Genomic DNA, 20764 nt, shown 5'->3' with positions numbered 1-20764 from the left:
TTTAATTTTAGCAGTATTAGCTTTCTCAAATGCTGAAATGCATTTTAAAATTGTCACCTTTTTGGAGCAGGAAGGGCTTAATCTTTACTTGGACTGCTTAGGTTTATCTGAAGGAAGCCCATGTAATTGGTAAAGATATGGGCGTAAAGCTCAAGTGATAGTAAAAGGCAGCCATTCGCCCTGATAAATGATTCACTAGCTGTAGATTTGCAGATAAGCACCGGTGACAAGCGACTTCCCTGCAGCTCGTAGTTTGCTGCAGTGAATTTTGTTTTCCTTGTTACCAAAGTGCGCTGTGGATGAGGAGCTGAAAGCAGAAGTTACAGATCCTGACCTCTATACAAAATCCAACAGCCTGAATCTGTTCAAGGGAAGGGTTTTATATTATGGCCCTAAAATCTCCACTGGCCATCTTCTCCTCGTAGTGCAGTAAGAGTGTAAGCCTCTAATATGAGACTACGTTGGAGTGAGATTGACTTGTCTGTGGTATAAGCCAGCTTGCTGAGATTTTGTGTGGAGTTCCTGGTGGTAGAACAGCATGACAAGTGGCAAATCTAAGGCAAAGCTAACAGCTTGCAGTGTATCACCAAGATCTCGTCTAGTAAATGGGAATGCTTGCTCAGTAGGCCCTGCCGTTCCAGTTTCTGGCGAGTATTTCTGAGTGATGAAGCAAGTTAATTCCCAGCACTGCATGTAACGTTTCATTGTCTCAGTACACCATCACCAGAAAAGTCATCAAGTCGTTTCTGTTGCTCTAGTAGCTGTTTTCAGGTCACATACATCTTTCTCTGAGTAGGTTCCTATTCTTGTTTGGTCTGAGTCCTCCTTCAGTTGTGTGTTCCTGCAAAGTCAGGGACCGAGTAATTGTATCTCTTTAATGAAATTATATCTGCATAGTGCATGTGTTTATAAACCTTTTTGTTTCACAACTCCCAGAATAAAGTTCAGACTAAAATATAACCAATTTTAGGCAGTGTTTTTAAGATAGTAGGGAAACTGGCTACTCTGCAGAAGCACTAGTGCACTTCAAGAGAACAGAGAAACTTGGCCTAGAGAGGACAGATTAAATATGGTGCAACCAACAGTTTCTGTACTCATTCTTGGCTTTGCTGGTAGACACTAGCTGCTGTCATGCACCAGAGACCTGACATACCAAAGCTGAGGTAGGGTCTTCACAGAGGTCACGTTTGGGCTTGGTGGAGACGATTACAGCCAAGCGCGTTGTGCTGGACTCCAAAAAGTGCCTTTATGTGGACTGCTATAAACACTGAAAAAGTCAGTCTGGAGTAACTAAACTAAAAGTAGCAAAGAGCTCCCAGAGATATGGTTCAAAGCAGGACTGAGGAGGCGTTGCCAGGAGCAGAGAGCCTCAGGCAAGGAATCTGAGCTGGCCAAAAGTTGTTTTGTTGTAATGTGCTGAGGTTTGTTGAGAGCTGACCAGGAGAACAGTGTGAAGGCTTTTAGCCTGTCCTGTGCTGAGAAGACGAGCAGGTTGAGATGAAAACAACGGTCTGTGCATACGCTCAGACTAGAGAAAAAGCAGCCACCCAAAGCCAAGGAAGACTGAAAATCTAGTGCAGGCAAACAAAAACCTATTTTCTGTTTGCAGAGCATCTTCTGTGATACGTTAAGCAGTTGCTCAGTCTCATCTTGAAAATGACAGGTGGATGTTTGCTTTGCTGTTTCTCTAAAGGTTAGTTTTCTTGGCCATCTGACCTTTTTCTTGACTGAATTTCTTATTCTGCTAATCTGTTGTGTGCTAAACAAAGCAAATTGCTCTTTATTGCTGGTGTGTGTAACACAGAGCGCCTTCCCCGAGGCAGTCTCCAGCACGCGTGTCTCTGGAGGAGCGTGTACAGAGAGACCTCAGCTGGAGATCGGTGTGAATCTGCCCAAGTTCAGGAGCTGTCATCCAACGTCAGGATGACAACCTGAAAGGAGATGTTACTGAAGTGTAGGTCAGCTTATCCTTGCTGAAAAGGGACGCTTGCTTTGTTTGAAAACTTCTTGCTCAAACACCAGAGCACTGTAGGATTTTGGCCTTTGTTTAGCGGGAAAAATAAAAATAAAATAACTCCTTCACTTTATTTTTTCTTTTTTTGCCTTTTCATGAGAATCTAGGAAAAGCTGGGACCTGTGTGCTGGATGTCTGAGCAGTTTACCTCACTGAGCAGATCAGGTGCTCCTGACCTAGAACTGCGCTTCGCCAGCGCTGTGTGCCAGCTGAGGAGCGAGGCGTGGGTCTTTGTGTGTCACCGCGAAGGTCGTGGCTGATCAGAACTCGATAAAAGTAGTCCTCAGGTTAGCCTACGCGTGTAGCGCAGTCAGAAATGTGAATTTTTTCTTCTGTGGGGCAGCGGTGGAGGATGAGTAGTGTAACTGCTGTCAGCTGGGCTGCGGGAGGTTTGCAGGCTGGGCAGGCCGCTGGGGTAGGGCCTGTAGCGGCCCCGCGCCTCGCCTCGGCCGACACCACAGCTTGGGCCAGAGTTTGGCTGCTGACAGCAGAGCTCTGACACAGGCATGGCTGGATGTGGCCGAACGTGGCAGTAGGCACTGAGGTGGTTCAGCCTGCCAGCCCCCTCGGTTCTTCCTGTTAGCCAGCGCAGGCCCCTTCCCTGTCCCATTTTAGTGTTTCCATGTGGCTTTTGTCCCCTAAGCTGCATCTGGTTCCTTGATCCCCTCTTCTGGTATCCTCAAAATTTGGCATCCTGACCTCTAACCCTGTGTTTGTATCAGCTTTAAGTGTAAGGCGGACTGACAAGATGATACCAGCCAACTGTTGGAACCTGATTGTTGTGTGGTGGAGGCTGTGCCTGATGCCTGACAAGCTTTCCCCCATAGCAGGAGCTTCATAGCAAAAGGGCAGCCTGGAAGCTGCCCAAGCACAAGTGTGCAGGAGGGCCCAGGGCAAGCCAGAAGAGCAATGTCAGCAAGACTGTACGATCCACTGGCTTTTCATGCAGCTGAATTTATTTATTTTTTTGCATGTAAAGCTGAATCCCTACCTGTTTTTAACAAACCAGTTGAGAAATGAAAACCGTACTATAAAGTGCCTGCCCTAAAAATATAGCATAGGATAAAGCTGTGCGTTAACCAGAAATACCTAACGGGTCGTGTGGGGGTTGTCGCTATTTGCTGAAGAAATTAATACTCAGTATTATCATTTTTAGGTATCTTGTGAGAGTATTTATCATTTTCTGTAGTTTGAATAATAGAACACAGTGTTTTTAGGATTTGGCAGTGAGCAGGCAGCAGGAAGCAGTCTGCCTTTCTGAAAACAAATTCTTGTTTATTGCAGATTTGTATGGGTGATCTCCATCTCTTGTTTTGATTTGGCTGAGTGTACAGCTGATACCCATTTGGCTACTGTAGAAAATAAACCTTAGCTAGAATATACACATTGGAAATTTGTTTTGTACCAGTAAACATGATCGCCAATACGCTGCAGACAAGTGGTGTTACAAATCAAGTGCTGTTTTCCTTTGTATTTAGATCTGTTGTCTGTGATACTCATAGCCACTGTGCTCTGTTGAAGTGATCTCAGTTGAGCAGACCTATTGGATAATACAGAAACTTTGTCAGGTTTTATGTTTGAAGTGCTACAGGCACTTAAAATTCCTTTACCCTGCAGCTCAGCTCTTTTTAACAATATCAAAACGGTTAATGCTGCTTTTTAACAGACCCTGCAGTTGTAAGCTTTCAAGTAGCTGAACATTTATTACAGAAACTCAGTTCAGCATCATTTTTCTAGGTGAACCTTTGTGACATCCGTTGGAATAAGTATCTGCTGACACTCTGCTCATCATTTGGATAAGCCCGAGAGTTTATTTTCCACTTTAGTAGCTTGTCTTAAACTGAAGCCTATACAGAAATTTCTGCAGCTTTTTCAGAAATGCAATGTTAGTATCACACTAGCGTAGAGTATCTTGAGATAGCAAGAATATACCGAAAGGCAAGAAGCAGTTTTTAGATCCTTCTCTCCTACTTGGGACTACAAAGAGTCTAGTCTAGTGGGAATTGCCTTAATTTCTAAGTGAAATGGCAAAAATTCAGTATTTACAGTCTATAAAACAAGTACAAGGAGCCCATTCTGTTGCATACCGTACCTTAATGGAGTGTCTTTTCAAGCATCTTCCCGTCATAATCTGCCTTCTGCATGTCGTAGCTTTTAGGGCATGCACAGGCACTGATAGCTGTTCAGATAATGGTAGTCCTGTACCTCAATTAGTAGTGAGATTTCCATGTTACTTAAAAAAAGAAAAAGGAAAAGTGTAACCTAAAAATAGTTGATTGAGGTATTCATTTGCCCTCTTTTTTAAATAATAATAATTCCTGGTGTATGTAACTGAACTGTGAGGAAAAAATACACTGGAAGATTTGGTAAAGGTCTAACTATTCAGAGGCTTTGATACCTGCAGGTAACACAGGAGACTCTAGAACTTCAGGGTTTGATTCAGCTCTCATGTCTTTTTTTGTTGCACAAATTCAGCATCTTGCTGAATCAGGTTCTTGCTGTACTTCGTGACGGTGAATAAACTTGAACCGTGCTTTATAAAGAAACTTTCACCTCTGGGCAAAGTTGAACGGAGAACAAAATTTAAAAGTGGTTTCCTGGCAGACTTTCTGCAGTCTAGCTGTAGGAGCCATTAGAGTTTCAAGGCAAGCTTTTCAGCACTATTTTTTCCTGTTTACTGTGCTTGAATCAAAGTCAGTTTCTTGCATTTCAAGCAGTTCGTCTTGAATGGCACAGTTTCAGCACTTTAGAGAAGGAGTAAATGAACATGGTGCTTTGCCATCAGCCAAGCACTTTGAGTTAAAAGTAAATAATTGGATCAAGCATCTGTTCTGGTCCAAGAGTCCCTTCTAACCGTGAGGCTGGTGTATGTGTTCTGCAGGTTGACTTCCATTTTTTTTTCCACATGAAAGAGCATTCTGGGGAGTTCTTTATGTTTTGTAAAAGATCAGCTAAATCCCAATATCCTTTTTTTTTTTTTCCTCAGTGCCCAGGTGAGATGATAAGGCACATCAGATGTAGACTTTGAAGAGGTAAAGGATGTGTAGTGTTGGCAGACCATTGTCTCATATTGCATAAAAGTGAAGCTACCATTTCCAGTGCTGTTTGAATTTATGGTAACAACCTCAGCTCTTGTCTAAAACAAGGCAGCAAGCATCAGATGTTACAATTTTTAACTCTTGGCTGGTGGGTGGATGTATCTGCAACTTTCTGTTTGACAAGGGAAAGTGTGACACTCTAAGTGAAACCAAGTGTTGCACAGTAAAAGGTTTAATCCTAAAATAAAAAGCAGCAGCTCAGAACACAAGTATTGGATTGTACCTGCTGCAATGTTGAAATACAACATGACTGCTTCTGATATAATACCTGCTCTCTAATAAAGTTCTCATGGTTGAAGTCAGTTCTGGACTAGTTTCCAGAGTAAAGTTTTTTGTTTTGCTTTCCCTACTAGTTAATTGCATAAAAATTGAATTAAATGCAAACTCTGTGCCACACGCATCTTTAACGGTGCGTCGAAGAGATACAAACTCGTGTTCGTTCCACCCATTCTAGGGCTGTGCCATCAGCAAGTCTGGTGAAGCTCAGTAAGACAGGGGTCACCTACGCCTTTATTTCTCAACAGGAGGCTTTCGGTGCAGTTATTTACAAATACCTGTACTGTCAAGAGGGAAGCTATGGCTGTAAGTTAGTGGATACATGCCATGTGTGCTGTGAGATCATACACAATTGTAGAATCTACACCTGTATGGATGCAATGTGCTCTTTCTTCAAACTGTTCCAGTACCATTGCTGTTTTCTCTCTAAAGAAATATTTTCTCTAGTGGATGCCACAAAGATTTAGTTCAACTGTGCAAAGACAAGAGACATGATGACAAGAAAAATAAGGTGATGTTTTATGCAAAGCTTCCTGGTGGAGCCAGTCTCCCTCTTATTTTTCGTTTGTTTGTTTGTTTTATATATTTTCTTGAAATTGGAGGCATTTCCACAGTGAGATCAGCCTGCTAGGTGACTACTAAGTAGAGGAACCAAGTGTCTGTAAGAGCACAAACAGGACATGAGCCTGAATGAAACCAGTATCTACCTAAAGTCTTTTAGAGCCTCTTTCTAGTGGGGAGAAAGAGGTGTAATCCATAACAGTCCTCCAGGTACCCATTAAATACATATTATTTGGACTATAGCTGTTCAGACTAAAGAATTCTTTGACAGGTGAGTGAAACCGTGAGGGCTTTTCTGAATCTCCTGTTTGTGTTGCCATCTCTTCTTTTTTTTTTTCAGCCCACAGAAAATCTCTATCCTGTCTTATGTTTGTGTTCAGTGTGCTGTTGTCCAGTTCTGGGGGTGTGACCGCACAGAAAAGCGAAAAGGTGACGGCCAAGCCTGGCAACGTGAAGGTGGGGAAGCCGGGTCACAGGCCCTGCAGGAGTCAGAGCCGTGTGCTTGTTTTTAGCAGGTGCTGTTACCCACCTACCTGTACCACTGTTGATACTGTTACCTGTGCTGTGTGGATTACGCTGACATTAAAGCTTTGTGTACTACCTACTCACTGTGGTAAATTCATCCTGAGGTGGAATTGACACCCTTGGTGTCAGAGGTGGCACGGGTGATCTTTACAGCCGAGTAGGTCAGCTCTGTTTTTTTCCAGCTTTTTACAGGTGGCACTGTAAAAATAAAATGTGTTCAATCCAGGGAGAGGATGGCGTGGAATGGTGGATGACAAACCCCAGGTCCTGACAGTATTCTTGGCTGGATCTGAGAGGAGAAGGTTGCCTGTCTGGTGGCAGCTGCAGAGGCCTGTGGTTGTCAGGGGTTAGCCAGGAGATGAGAGCTGCTCACCTGAGGCCAGTTCGGGCTGGTGTGCTGATCTGGCTCAGTACTAACATACAGTCTTTTTGAGTTATTTCTTATCGGATTGAATGAGCTGTTTCTCAGTGGAGCCGTAAGATTACAGATAGTAAGAAAAGGGAAGATCCTCCCGCTTGGCAGCAGGGTGATATTTTGGATCAACCCAAGCAGCTCAGGCTGATGCCTGCTGAGGGCCAGGTTGACATTATTTTTCTCATTTGTAGGCATGATATCATAAGATCTCCTGTAGATTTCAATTAAGAGTCTGATTTCCTTTGTGTCATATGGCATTACTCTGTAGGTCTGGATGCTTTTTATTTCCTTGGTTAAAATCATACAGTGCCTTCGTTCTGTAGATGTGCAAGCTGAAGAGAACAAGAAGCAATACATTACATTCAGCTCACTTTTATGAGCTACCAAAAATGCTTTGAATACTTCGGTTGAGTTGGATCAAGTTTCCTTTCCAAGCCTTGTATTTTTGACCAGTGTTGCTACTTATTTTTTTCCCATTCAAATTGTTGTTCAGAAGTGATTGGATCTAAGTGGATTTTTATATCTAGGACCTAATAGTGAAATCTTTGATAATTTCTTACAATGGAAGTCTTGAGGTTTCATTGTCAGAAATGATGAAATCTAAATGCAAGGTTGGATTGACAGTATTAAGTTGGTTTTTTATTTATTTATTTTAGAGCTTTTTATTTAGGCTTTGCATTAGTCTTGGAGACAATAACGGCTAAGATTATTAAATAATAATAACTTTCTACTAAGTTGAAGGGTTTTGCTATCATTAGAAAGTCTACATTTTGTGACAGACCGAGGTCAGATCTGAAGTTGAAAACCTGAAGACTAAATAAGATCATGCGTGTTGCTGAAGCTGCTAAACGTGATATAATTTCCTGGTGGACTGACATAACTTCATGAGTGAATTCAAGGGTGTTGCTGTTTGGCTGCTTTTGTCACTTTTGATTTCTGCTGCCAGGTGATAGTTGATAGGAATTTGGAGCCACTCAGTTAAACAGAAGCTGTCTCTGAGTATGATTCTGCTTCTGAATGAATGGTCGGTCACCTGAAATTATTCAACTTTCATAATAAGGTTTTTAGAAAAGATCATCTCATTACAACCCACCTGCCAAGGGCAGGGACGCTTCCCACGGGCCAGGTTGCTCAAAGCCCATTCCATCCTGACCTTGAGCACTTCCTGGGATGGGGCATCCACACCTTCTCTGGGCAGCCTGTGCCAGTGCCTCACCACCCTCTGAGTAAATAATTTCTTCCTTATATCTCATCTAAATCTAATATTTTTTTGTTTAAAGCCATTATTCCTTCTCCTATTACTACGCTCCCTGACAAAGAGTTCATCTCTTGCTTTCTTGTAAGCCCCCTTTAGGTACTGGAAGGCTGCAATGAGGTGGTCTCCTCAGAGTCTTCTCTTCTCCAGGCTGAACAGCCCCAACTCCCTCAGCCTGTCTTAACAGTGATGCCTGCATAATATTCTGCAAAAAAAATCACTCCCCAGATGCAGTTAGTCACTGAAAGGGGAGCTCCTACTTGACTTTGCTCTCAGTGGCAGTATGATACTGTGCAAACAGCCTTCAGTAGTCAGAGGAACAGTGCTGTTTTGGAATGCATGATTAAGGGCTTCAAATAGAAATAGCAAAATTTGCCTTTGTTTTCTTTTCAAATTCATACCTCATTCACTTGCACATACCATGATAATTTCTCCAGCAAACGAGGTATGAACGAGTTCTACATTCACTGCATAACTCTGTTTTATGAGCAGCATGGTCAAGGGGAGGTGGGGCCCATCGGAGGAAATATGGCATATAACTAACTGTAAGTAAAATGCTGTGGACTTCAGTACTCCAACTAACAGCATTGTTTGCTGTGAGTTTTTTTTTCTATTGCATTTTCTGTGCTTCTCTGGATCATTGTGGATTTGCTGGTAACAGTTAAATCAATAATCTCCAAATTCATAGGATAACTGGTATCAGTTAATTATTACTTTCTCTTCATCTGGTGATAGAATAATTAATTCACCGGGGAAGAAGAGTGTGCAGATGACAGCCACCCTCCAAAAAGTCTGCATGCTGAGAGAAGCAGTTTAGCCTGTGATTTGAAAAGGAAAACTTAGCCAAATTTAGGCAAAAGCAACCTTGTAGGTTTTGTTTTGTTTGTTTGTTGTTGTTGTTTGGTTGTTTTTTTGGTTGGTTGGTTTTGAGGTGGAGGGAACACAGGAACAGCCAAATGCTTGGTTTTGCTTAGGAGATCAAGTCCTTTCCTTAGCAGGGAGGTTTGCAGGGAAGGTGGGCTTAACAGTCAGTAGTGCAGAAAATGTAGATTTGAGCTTCTTCTTTGACTTAGAGCCAGGAGAACCTGGCTCGAGGCTTGATCTGTTCAGAGGTCACATTAAAAATGAGCAGCAATTTGCTGTTCTCCTGCTGGAGCTGCAATTTCCTGCAATAAGAGAGAGGTCCAGAAATATGCCCAAGTTGTTTGGAAAGTTGGAAAAAAATAAAAGCAGGAGCTCAGAGGCTCTGCTGCTATATGTGGTAGGCTTTTCCATTAAATTATAATGTCACCACGTTTGTATAGACTAAATAAAGGCAGCAAAGCAATCATACCTGGCATAGAATGCTCCCATTACTTCATAAATTTAAAAAATAGAAACAGATTAATGCAGGAAGCGGTGGGCAGCCCTTGTAGGGGAGGTATCAGGGCTAACACACAGGTAGTATTTACGCCTTTGTGCAGTAGTTGGTTCCATTTTCTGTAAATTTGAATGTAAAGTGAGCAGATCCAGGGATATCTTGCTGTAGATCATCTACCATAACAGCCTGAGGTACAATTCCATGAAATGAGTGAACTCAAGAACATTAAAAGTTAATGATAGAAAGGGGAGATCTTGCTGTTCTTCTCACCCACCCTCCTTCCTCATCCTGTCATCACATCCTCCCATCCATTTCCTCACTTCTGTTCTCATTCTCACTGGATCTTCAATGAGCTAATTTTAATTTACTAGTTGAGGTAGAGCAAAAAATAGCAGCAGGTGACATCCTATTGAACTATCAAGTTTTACTTGGCTCAGGAGAGCCAGGTAGTCACCAGAGGTGACGTGAGGTATTTATTAACTTACGGCAGTGACAGAACAGGGAACCAGGACTGGAAGCCTGGGGGTGGGACCCACAGAGCGCCTTCAACACTGCAGTCACTTTCCCCCACCCAGTCGGGCACCAGAATTGGCTTGGTGTGAGGACAAGGATGGAATATTTCAGCTGTAGAATGAAGTGCTGTGGCTTACTGAAACCCTTTAGGAACCAGTAAAAGTCAGCATATAACCACTTTTGTCTGTGACTTGCCCATGATGTTGGAATTTATCGAGCTACCAGTTCCTGTGCAGAGCTGTGGAAGCTGTGGCACGGTCTTCTGTAATAAAGTTTTCAATCTTTGCTTACCTCTTGATTTTGTTAATTTTCTTCTTCATCCTGAAGGCAATAGATCTTTCAAAGACTTAGTGCGGGGCTTGTGTGTTAAATTGGTTGTGTGGAAGAGTTGACTTGAAGCTGAAGTACTTCATGCCTCTTGAGGAACTGGATGAAGGAATTTTAAAGCTGTAAGAGAGGACAGATTTTTGCAATAGCACTTTCAGTTTATCTAGTACTTTAGTACTTCAGCAATAAGTACTCCTAGCAACGTTTTGTTATTTTATTGCCTCCTATGCTTAGAATTTGTGCACCTGAATAAACCAAAGTAGGTTTGAAATTAAAGCTTGGGTTGGATTCTCCAAGTACAATATTGTTGGAAATAACAGATTAAAAATACAGGAATATTATGAATGGTGAGTGGACGTAACTCTGAAATGACAAACTGAAGGTGAATGAGCATAACTTCCTGTCTTTTAAAATCACTCTAATTTAGCAAATGTCTTACCTGGACTGTTGAATTGTCTTGCAGGTGGATTCACCGATGAACTTGAGGAACCCACATGATTTGGTAATACTAATGAGACAAGAAACAACAGTTAACTACCTCAAAGAACTGGAGGTAAAACAGAACTTTCAGTACTTACGAATTGCCAAAGATACAGCATTTATTTCATAGCGATTCTAGTGATAGGTCTAGACAGGGAACAAGAGTTATTGCTGGCATAGTTCTGCTTAACCAAAAGGATAAAGAATTATTCAGATTTCAGGATTTTTGTGCCTCAAGTTTGCTCAACTGATTATCATTTTTCCCAGATGCATCCCTTTACCAGTTGTTATCCATAAAGCCTAATGCTTTTAAGTAAAGAAAAATCATTTATGTACTTGATTTTGTTGCTGACTACTATTTTCTGGAACTATTTATGGAGGTGTTGTCTTAAATTCGTTATAGCTGCTATTGAGAGTACATTTTCACTGTACTCCTCTCTGGATTTGTCAGGCCATTCTTCTTTTCATTGCTCTGTCTAGGACAAATCAGAGAGGAGATCACCACTGGTTTATTTCAGGTCCTCTTATCACAGAATTGCTGTGGCTGGCAGGGACCTCTGGGTCCATCTGATCCAACCCCTGCTCAAGCAGGGTCGCCCAGAGCAAGTTGTCCAGGGCTGTGTCCAGGTGACTTTTGAAGATCTTCAAGGAGGGAGACTCCATGACCCCCCTGGGCAACCTATACCAGTGCAACTTTAAATATGATAGGGATGGGCACGCAGATAGCTCTCAGCCTTTCTTTTGTCCACACATTCACTCCTCTTTCTCTTGTGCCAGATTTAATTTTGTCAGATTAGCATAACTAGCTAACTGAGAAGTTAAATGAACACCAGAGATAACTTCAGGCAAATAAGAGAGGAGTACTGGAAGAAAAAAGCAGGACTGCCCCATATTTGGCTGATCTTTTTCATTGAGGTGTACTTATTTTTGTAGTAGCGGGCATTTTAGCTATTGTGAAAGAATAACTATAAGCTCCTCAGGACATGGTTTGTGGTTTGTAATTGACTAATGTACGATTTGTGGCATACAAATGACTTTCAGCAGAAATAATTTATTTTAAGATCTCGCACAAGATGCTATTACTGCATATATCTTGAGTATTGCATAATAGTGTGTTATCTAATGCATGTGGCTTTAAAAATGCAAATTTTCTTCTCTTTTCACACATACAAATCCTTCTGATATTTAATGGGTTTTCACTTTGCAGGTGAGAATTAAATATAGCATAAGGTCCTAGGATAGATGATTAGTCCATTGACTATTCATAATAATGTTCTTTCTGGGGTGAAGGGTAGCCCAAAGGCATGTCATAAGCTGACGTAACAAAATTTGTTCTCAGTCTCGATTCTTGTTGGCCTGCTGCCTTATTACTTATTACTTTGCATGCTGAATGGTTAACAGTTCATTTTGTTTGCAGTCTTTGATACTAATTTTGTGATGTCCTAAAGTGGAGGAAAAGTTGGCTTAATGTTAACTACTATTTATTCTTTTTCTGAATGCTCACCAATGAAATTGAAATGGTATACGCTTTCTCTTTTGCTACAGCAGGAGAAATAAAGGCCTGTTCATGTTGTATTATCTGTGTTGAAAGTATTCATCTTCCATCTAAACCAAAAAATGTCCTACAGATGTTATAAAATATCAGGAAAGATTCCCAGAATGTTAAGAGAAATTTTTACATTTTCTTCAAAATGACTTTGTTTTAAGGAAATAACTGGATTGCTCAACTGCTAGTTACTATACACTTTGCTTTCATCAGTATACTTTTTTTTTTTTTTTCTATTCCTACAGAAACAGTTAGTTGCTCAAAAGATTCATATAGAGGAAAACGAGGACAGAGACACAGGGCTGGAACAACGGCACAATAAAGAGGACCCAGACTGCATTAAAGCAAAAGTGCCCTTGGGGGACCTAGATCTATATGATGGCACATACATCACCTTAGAGAGCAAAGATATCCGGTAATAAGATGCTTTATATTTTAAGATCTTTACTGAATGGAAAAAAAATCTCCTACTGCAATTAAAAAGAAAAATACTGTTGTGTAACTGTTCTTTTAGATGAGTCGTTTTATTTTATGCTAACATGAACTAACATTGAAACACCACCTGTCCCTAATTACAAAAGGGTACAATTCAGAACTACTGTATCCTCCCAAAACTCAGCCATGTTACTTGTTGAGACTACCCTAAGACTTCTCATTTCTTCTCCCAGGCTCCATATCAGTTCTACCAACGTAACTCTGTAATGATAGGAGCACACGTGAATTAAACTGAAGTGCTTCATGCAGAAAGAGGCCAAATTTGCTTGAGTGCTTTGTTGTTTGTTTGTTTGTTTTTTTGAGCTAGATACACTTCTTGTAGTGGGATCTCTCTTGACTTAATTTTGAATGAAATTCTGTTTATGACCAAGATGTTATACCTCCTGGTCAAATTTTATCCTATGCATTTAGCAAATAACAGATATATAGAAGTCTGATATTCAGCTTCATTGGTAATTCATCTTCAGGGATGACTGTTTTGTTTTTGTGCTTTTATTTTTTGAACATAATCAGATGACTATAGGAGGTGGAAAAAGGTTAATTTTATCCTCAGATAATTTAATTTGGGCTTCTAACCACTTTGTGTGGCTGTGGGGATTTTTTGTTTTGTATTGCTTTTTCCTGGGGGGTGTCCAGTTGAGCCTTCTGCATGCATTGTTATTTGACCAGCATATAAATCATCAATCATACAAGTGATACAGTAGGTTGATGGTGGTGCATTTTGGAGGCTATCCAAATGTTGATATATTTATAAAAGCAGATAGCAATTTATTTGCTTTATAGTGATGACATCTTTAGACAACTGAAATCTGGGGAGACATCAGAAAGGTGTTATGCACTCAAACAAAGAGGCTTTGTAACAGTCAAATCAGAATATTGTGTCTGTCAACTACAATATTGTATTTTATGGACTTTAACAGCATTTTAATGTGGAGTCCACCATGTTATGTTATGTCCCCAGCCCTGAAGACTACATAGACACAAAGTCTCCAGTGCCTCCAGACCTGCAGCAGCCAGACTGTACAAAAGTTCTAGATCTTCCATACAGCATTCATGCTTTTCAGCACTTACGGGTAAGCGAGCAAATGGAAGGATGTTATTTTATTTTTTTCCCCGTCAGGAAGAGGAACAGAAAACTCCTACTGGCAGTTCTCAGTCAAGGTTGAAAGGTAACGTAATTTTTTTTTGAGACTGTCTCAGACTTCTCTGAACCACAGTTTTACCCTGCTTGGAGGAGGATGCTTCTGTCAGATACAATTGTCTTTTGTTATTTCTTCCCTTATTTTAGAGAGCATTTTCAGGCTTTTGTTTTCACAACATGTTTCGTCAATAAAATGACAGTTTCCATTAGAAATGTTTATATCTTGTAAATTGTTTCAGTTGAAAATTGGGGAGCGCTAAGAGGCCTCATTAAGATGTGCAAAGATTAATGGTCAGAAAATTGTTTGCATGCTTGTCAATAGTTCATAACATACCTGCCTGTCTCTTTGATATCTGAATGCCAAACTGTTAACACAGGGGATGAGATGATTGTTCTTTACTAATGTAAAGTTCATCTCTTTAGAATGGTTACAGAAGTGTGGTGCAAAAATTGCTGTTGTTAACAGTATTATATGAACACATTTTCTGCAGAACCAGCTTTCTTGGTATTTCTTTTATTACAAGTCTTGAAAACAGTTTTTCATCTACAAGTAAGGATTTTCCTATGAAGAAAACGGAAGGAGAAGTTTTCTAGTTGTATTCCTGGGTTTGTATATGATTTGGAAACAAGTACCTTTTTTGTTCAGAAAAGAAGAAAGGAAAGGAAAGCGAGTAATTCCATAGCGAGTAACATGACAAGTGAGAGTTAAGTGCCTCAGTGGTCATTAGTGAAATCAATAGTTACCAAATGTGCAAAGCTACCAGGAGTTGGTACTTACCCTGTAGCATTCCTCAAGCAGAGGGTGCTTTTAGAAGAAATGATATTAATGACTGCTCAAGTGTTTGCCTATCCATAATAATATGTATTATTCATATGTCAAAGATGTAATATCTGTCAAGTTTTGAAGATCTTGATACACAAGGATGATAGGATTGCAAAGTAATCACACCGTGAACTTTCCTGGAAGTCATGTTCTTGTGCATATTTCTCTAGTTTTTAGTTAAAGTGTCAGCAATTACTTATCTTCAATTTTTATTTTAGGGAGTCCAAGAAAGAGTCAATCTTTCTGCGCCCTTGTTACCTAAAGAAGATCCAATCTTCACGTACTTGTCACGGAGGCTGGGAAGAAGTATAGAAGAAATAGGACATCGTATTTATGATGGACTAATGAAGGTATGAAGCTGTAAACTTACTGTACACTCAAAAAGAGTGCTAAAAAGGTCTCAGAATATCAGATATGCCTAGTACACGCAGTCAGATCCAGTACTAGTTCTGCAGTTATATTTTGGTTTTACATTTCAGTTACAAAAGATAGAGTAAAAACATTTTCTGCTAGGTAAGCAGAGGCAGATAAAAGCTTCAGCAAAGCCAGTAAGTAGATACTTAACTGTCATCTTTAATGACTCGTCTATTTTTGTGGTCTATCAAGCCACGGATGTTGCTCTGTCAAAGTAGTAAGAGCTTTTAAACAAAAATGCGGGTACTTAAAGAACAAATGGTCGTACTGCCATGTCTTAAATGTAGTACTGAAATGTCTGAAATTTTTAAGTCTTCCTGCAAAATACAGGAAGTCTTTCAAGTCAAACTGTCTGTCCCTTCATATTTCATCTCACTTTGAATTTTTACCTGTATTCAGGTAAAGGCAGAAGTTTAGTTTCTTTCATACACTTACATGCTGATTCATTCCTCCTGAAGATTCACAACTATGGCCAAATGACAGCTTTCCAGAGGAAAAGGATAACTTAAAGTTATCAGTGCTCAGTTTTCTATCCCAGAGTAATTAAAGCCCTGAATAACCTTTTAGTTCATGTCTTAGTTGATTGTATAGTTCGTGCATTTCTCTTTACTGCAGAACTCTTCTTCCTGGGTACTTTATAATATGGCTTCTTTTTACTGGCGAATAAAAAACGAACCATACCAAGTAGTTGAATGTGCCATGCGTGCCCTTCATTTTTCTTCAAGGTAAGAATTGCTGACAAAGTTTGTTTGTTTTTTTTTTTTTTCCAGATTGTTTTTCTAGTTATCCTAGTCACTAAACAAGTTTTAATTTTATGACTGTAATAAACAAGTAACAATAATTTAACTTGTTCTTAGTTCTTATGTGCTAAACAAGGCATGTATGTAATTTAGACACTTGATTCTTCTTTCAAATTGCATATTTTATATGTGACTGAGGAATGAGTGTGTTCTTCTGCATGATTCTTATACAGCCTAACCTTTTAATCTTTTCTTGTTTTTCTACTTTCTTTTTTTTGGTTTTGTTTTTTTTTGTTTGTTTGTTTTTTTAGGCAAAATAAAGATATTGCATTGGTAAATTTGGCAAATATTCTGCACCGAGCTCACTTCTCTGCAGATGCAGCTATTGTGGTCCACGCAGCTCTGGATTACAGTGACTTCTTTACCAGCTATTACACTTTGGGAAATATATACGCGGTAAATATTATCTTTACTTTTCAAGACTCATAGAAAATCAAATAATATTTAATCTTTCTGGTTTGACTTGTAATGCTTTAGACTTCTACAGTGTATCTGTTGTTCCACATGCATTACATACTTAATGTTTAAGGTTTCATCAAGATATTTTCATCCTACAGCCTCCCTTTAACAAATATAGTGGCTTGAGTTTCTCACAAGACAGGCTGCTTGTTACCACAGGTTAAATCTGAGTTAATGACTTCTTTAAAAATATTTTTTAAAAGGTAAAATATTCAGAACAATGGTTAATTCTTTGTCTCTTCATCATTCTTTAGATGCTTGGGGAGTACAACCACTCAGTCCTGTGTTACGATCATGCTCTACAGGCCAAGCCAGGTTTTGAGCAAGCTGTGAAAAGGAAGCATGCTGTCCTGTGTCAGCAAAAACTTGAGCAAAAACTGGAAGCTCAACATAGGTAATAAAAGAAGCACCTAGTGGAAGTTCGTGCAATCTGAATTTATTGTTCTGCTGCAGCATTTCTTTACATTCCAAATAGAATAACAATGCTTTTAATTTATACATTTCTTTGTCTATTTGCTGAAGTTACCCATAAGAATATTATAAGCAGTCCAGAACAAAGCTGACAATGTACAATATTGTGGGAAAAAATATATTTAAAAAAGCATTAAAAGTATTTTTTTTCCTACTGTTAAATTTTTAAGATCACTTCAGCGAACCTTGAATGAATTGAAGGAATATCAGAAGCAGCATGACCATTACCTTAGACAACAAGATGTTTTAGACAAGTACAAGCTCATCCAGGAGGAACAAATCCTGAGGAACATCATTCATGAGACACAGATGGCTAAAGAAGCTCAATTAGGTACAACTTTTTAGAGTTAATTTTTATTATAGCAATGAAGAATTGCATGCATTCAGATTAATGTCAGGGCATAACTTAATTGTGTATTTCAATGGCCTTTAGTGGCTGTTCTGTTTCACCTGTTAAACCAGTGATCATGACCTATTATTGAATTTTTTGAGTCTTTCAAAAGATGAAATTTTTGAGCTTTTTTTTTTAAAAAAAAAAAAATGGTAGAGGTCGAAGTTGGGGTTGTTTTTTGTTTGTTTGTTTTGATTGTATACTCTTCTCTTCTTGAAAACCTCATTTGCATTGTAAAGCAACATGTTTTGTGCTCTCCAGGGAACCATCAGATTTGTAGACTGGGCAACCAGCAGCATAGCTTGCACTGCCAGTGGGACCAGCCTGTTCGCTATCACCGTGGAGACATTTTTGAAAATGTGGAATATGTTCAGGTTTGTGTATGAATTGATACCACTGTTCTAACCTGCAGTTCTTATTTTGTTCTATTTTTTCTTTGAGAGGTTTAAGAAAGGAAGGTACCTTTGGGCTGTCATAATTACAGTGAGAAATAGCTTAGTCCCCTTTTGAGAGTTTAAAGTATTAAATGGTAATTTCTTTTGCTAGCAATACAAGCTGAGATTAACATTGGGTTATAGAAATGTAGAGTTCTTATTTAATAAGGTTTTCTTTTACGTAGAAAAGAGAACAATTAGAGTTATTTAAATTAAATGCATTATTTTTTTCCCAAGTCTTAGTTTTGTGTGAGGTTCTAGCCACTTCTATAGTCCCCTTTGTTTTCTCAGCCTGCATAGAACAGGCAGCCATTTATTTCTAGGAAATAGAAAAACTCCTAACTTGAGGAATTACAGCTTTCTGTCATGTACATATACTACATTTCACAGATGCTAGGAGGAGCATAACAAGTAGAATTTTCCAATTCATTATCTGTCAAAGAGGACAGGAAAATTATTAGTTAATGAAGAGGCAAAGATTTCAAAGTTTTCTTTTCAAGTGTACAAGTGGTATATGGAATGAGAATTACTTTGTATTGGACTATACTTTCCATTAAAATAGTTCAAAAATGTGTTTAATATTGTATTGACCATTTGTCAATACAGCCTCAGTGAATTGAAATTTGGTTATTATGCAATCGATATGACTCAAACTATGTAACTTTTGCATGTTCCTTCGAAAGTATTTTTTTTTCCTGCCGGAAGGAGCACAAAACTGCAATACCCAATTAACAGATAGAAGAGTAGAGCTCATTTGTGGTGAATCTAGTGAGTGCTTTTTGCACTCAAATAGTGCGTTAGCAGCCCTAAAATAATGTGTTAGCCTGGTTTCAGGAGCATTTGCTAATTGTGTATCTTGAACTAGACAGTGCATCAAGGAAATCTGATACAGGAATAATGAGAAGTGCTAGAAGCAGAGCGTATGCTAACACTGAAAACCCAGAACAAAAGCTAGCCAAGCAGCCCTGCTGATGTGTTAGAACTACAGATAAAGATCATCCTTTAATGTATTTTGTAATGTGGAACGTGTTCTGGAGCTTCTTCTTAACTAATTTAAGAAAACAGGAGTAATTATTTTTAATTATACTGTTTTCTTCTTGGATGTTCTTCCTATTCAGGTTATTAAGGTCGTTTTGTAAGCCATGAATCGTAGTAACTCTGACCTGAACTAGAGATACGTGGTCTATATATGTACATATAGCTTGTGGTCTATTAGAAATGTTGGCTTGATACCTTTTAGCATTATTTGGTGATTTGTAGTTGTATTTTCATTATTGACTTATAACACGGATATTGCTTTTTTCGTGGTGTGAGTGGATCGAGAAACGTAAATTTCCATTTTTTTTCTGCTACTCAATTTCAGATCATCAATAAGATTAATTACGTAAAGTAGTGGGGAAAAAATGCGTGGAAATTCAGCCAATAATATAACATTTCTTCTCCTTACTAAATACTGTGGGTTTTTTTTTCTGTTTCTAGTTTGGTGAGGACTCTTCAACTTCTAGTATGACATCTCTGAATTTTGATCTTGATACAAACCAGAGTGATCACAGCCAGTCCTTGCGGTCTTCCCCTGTTGCTCGTTCCATCGTTTCAGTGTGGAGTGTAGAATCCAATAGAGTAAGCAAACAGGATAAGTTTTGCTGCTTCAAAGAGGAGTTTTGAAAGTGTGCATCCCATCTTGTCCTTGTTTGTGTGAAAATTTGTAGCATTTCTTTATTATGCTATGCCTCTGTGGTTTCTGCATATCAGTTTCCAGTAATTTAAGACTCTACTACTGTGCAGAGGGGGGTGGTTGTTATTCAGTACCTTTGCAGAAATCTAGAGCAAGTAAAGCAGTACAGCTGAGTAAAAATAGAAACTGAGATGCTGTTCCAGAAAAGATTAAAAAATCATAGTTCTGAAGATCTCTACTCTTTTCTTCCTCCAGATTATTCCTTATTTCTTATTAGATTTTTAATAGTAATGTTAAAAATATTGATCAAATAATCAAAACAATGCCTTTTCCCCTTAGGACAAACAGCATATTCTTTGGCCTCAGCGATCAGACTGTATGAAATCTTTCCCCAAAATTCCTGATCCAGAAGACCTGCCATCTTATTTCCTGCCACCAGAAAACAGGGGATTCAGGCAAGTGTTGATTTTAAAAACTCACGTTTATAAATTTTGACACAAAGTTTTAATGGCCATTTTCTCTCTGGAGACGATGGATACAGTTAGTAATCAACGGTACAGATGGATTCAGATCTCTTCCTTTGGCTGTCCCAGGGAATGAGTGATTTTTCCATTATTGTTTTTTGTAACAGACCGAATTCCATCCTGGACTTTTTTTAGTGCCAGGTGAATACATGAAATATCTACAGTATTACTAAAAGAGTGAAGGTTTTTTAAGTGCAGGTATGAACATATTCTAGAGTATATTTTAAGAGAAAGAGAAAGTCTGTTCTATCTAATGAGCATAATTAAATGTTGTAGATTGCAGACATCTTAGCTTTAGTTACGTTAATGACAAACTGTGTAGACCAGAAAATTAGGAGTTGAAAGCCTTGGATTATTCCTTTGGGACAGAGGTAGAAAACCAGCTTAGTTGTGGAGTAGCCAACAGTATTTATTATTAAATAGGGTAAAACAAATGTGTCTATACTGCAGTAACTATCTTATGTGGGTCAAGGTAATTTCATAATATTCTATTTGCTTAATGTTACAGTGGTGATACTTAGGGTGCTTTTTTTCTCCTAGTCAGTATGATTCTAGTATGGAGCATTTGTTAAAGCAGAGGTTCCCATCCACAAATGTCCTGAAGCTTCCTTTGAAAAAATGGTGTTAACTTAAATAGAATGTTCTTTTGAAATAATCTGGTTACTTCTTGATGATGTTTTCAAAATCAAACTTTAGTTTAAAATAATTTTGCATTTTCTTCTTCACTTACCTATTTAATCCTAAACTTCATACAGCCCTTTTTAGCA

The 20764-nt window shown here is 39.0% G+C and overlaps 1 protein-coding gene across 1 annotated transcript in view; it reads left to right on the top strand.

The window, feature by feature from the left end:
• The window catches only part of TTC17 (tetratricopeptide repeat domain 17), a 58193-nt gene that overhangs the window by 3799 nt on the left and 33630 nt on the right, over window positions 1-20764 (top strand). Inside the window, exons 2-12 of the mRNA XM_035326875.1 lie at window positions 10808-10897; window positions 12616-12785; window positions 13827-13938; window positions 15048-15179; window positions 15859-15968; window positions 16295-16439; window positions 16757-16896; window positions 17144-17304; window positions 17626-17738; window positions 19278-19418; window positions 19813-19928. Of these exons, the coding sequence (XP_035182766.1) occupies window positions 10808-10897; window positions 12616-12785; window positions 13827-13938; window positions 15048-15179; window positions 15859-15968; window positions 16295-16439; window positions 16757-16896; window positions 17144-17304; window positions 17626-17738; window positions 19278-19418; window positions 19813-19928 (1430 nt within the window). The remainder of the gene's footprint in view (window positions 1-10807; window positions 10898-12615; window positions 12786-13826; window positions 13939-15047; window positions 15180-15858; window positions 15969-16294; window positions 16440-16756; window positions 16897-17143; window positions 17305-17625; window positions 17739-19277; window positions 19419-19812; window positions 19929-20764) is intronic.

This window comes from Oxyura jamaicensis, chromosome 5, assembly GCF_011077185.1.
Source record: "Oxyura jamaicensis isolate SHBP4307 breed ruddy duck chromosome 5, BPBGC_Ojam_1.0, whole genome shotgun sequence".
Lineage (NCBI taxonomy): Eukaryota > Metazoa > Chordata > Aves > Anseriformes > Anatidae > Oxyura > Oxyura jamaicensis.
This window is presented reverse-complemented; position numbering and strand designations above follow the sequence as displayed.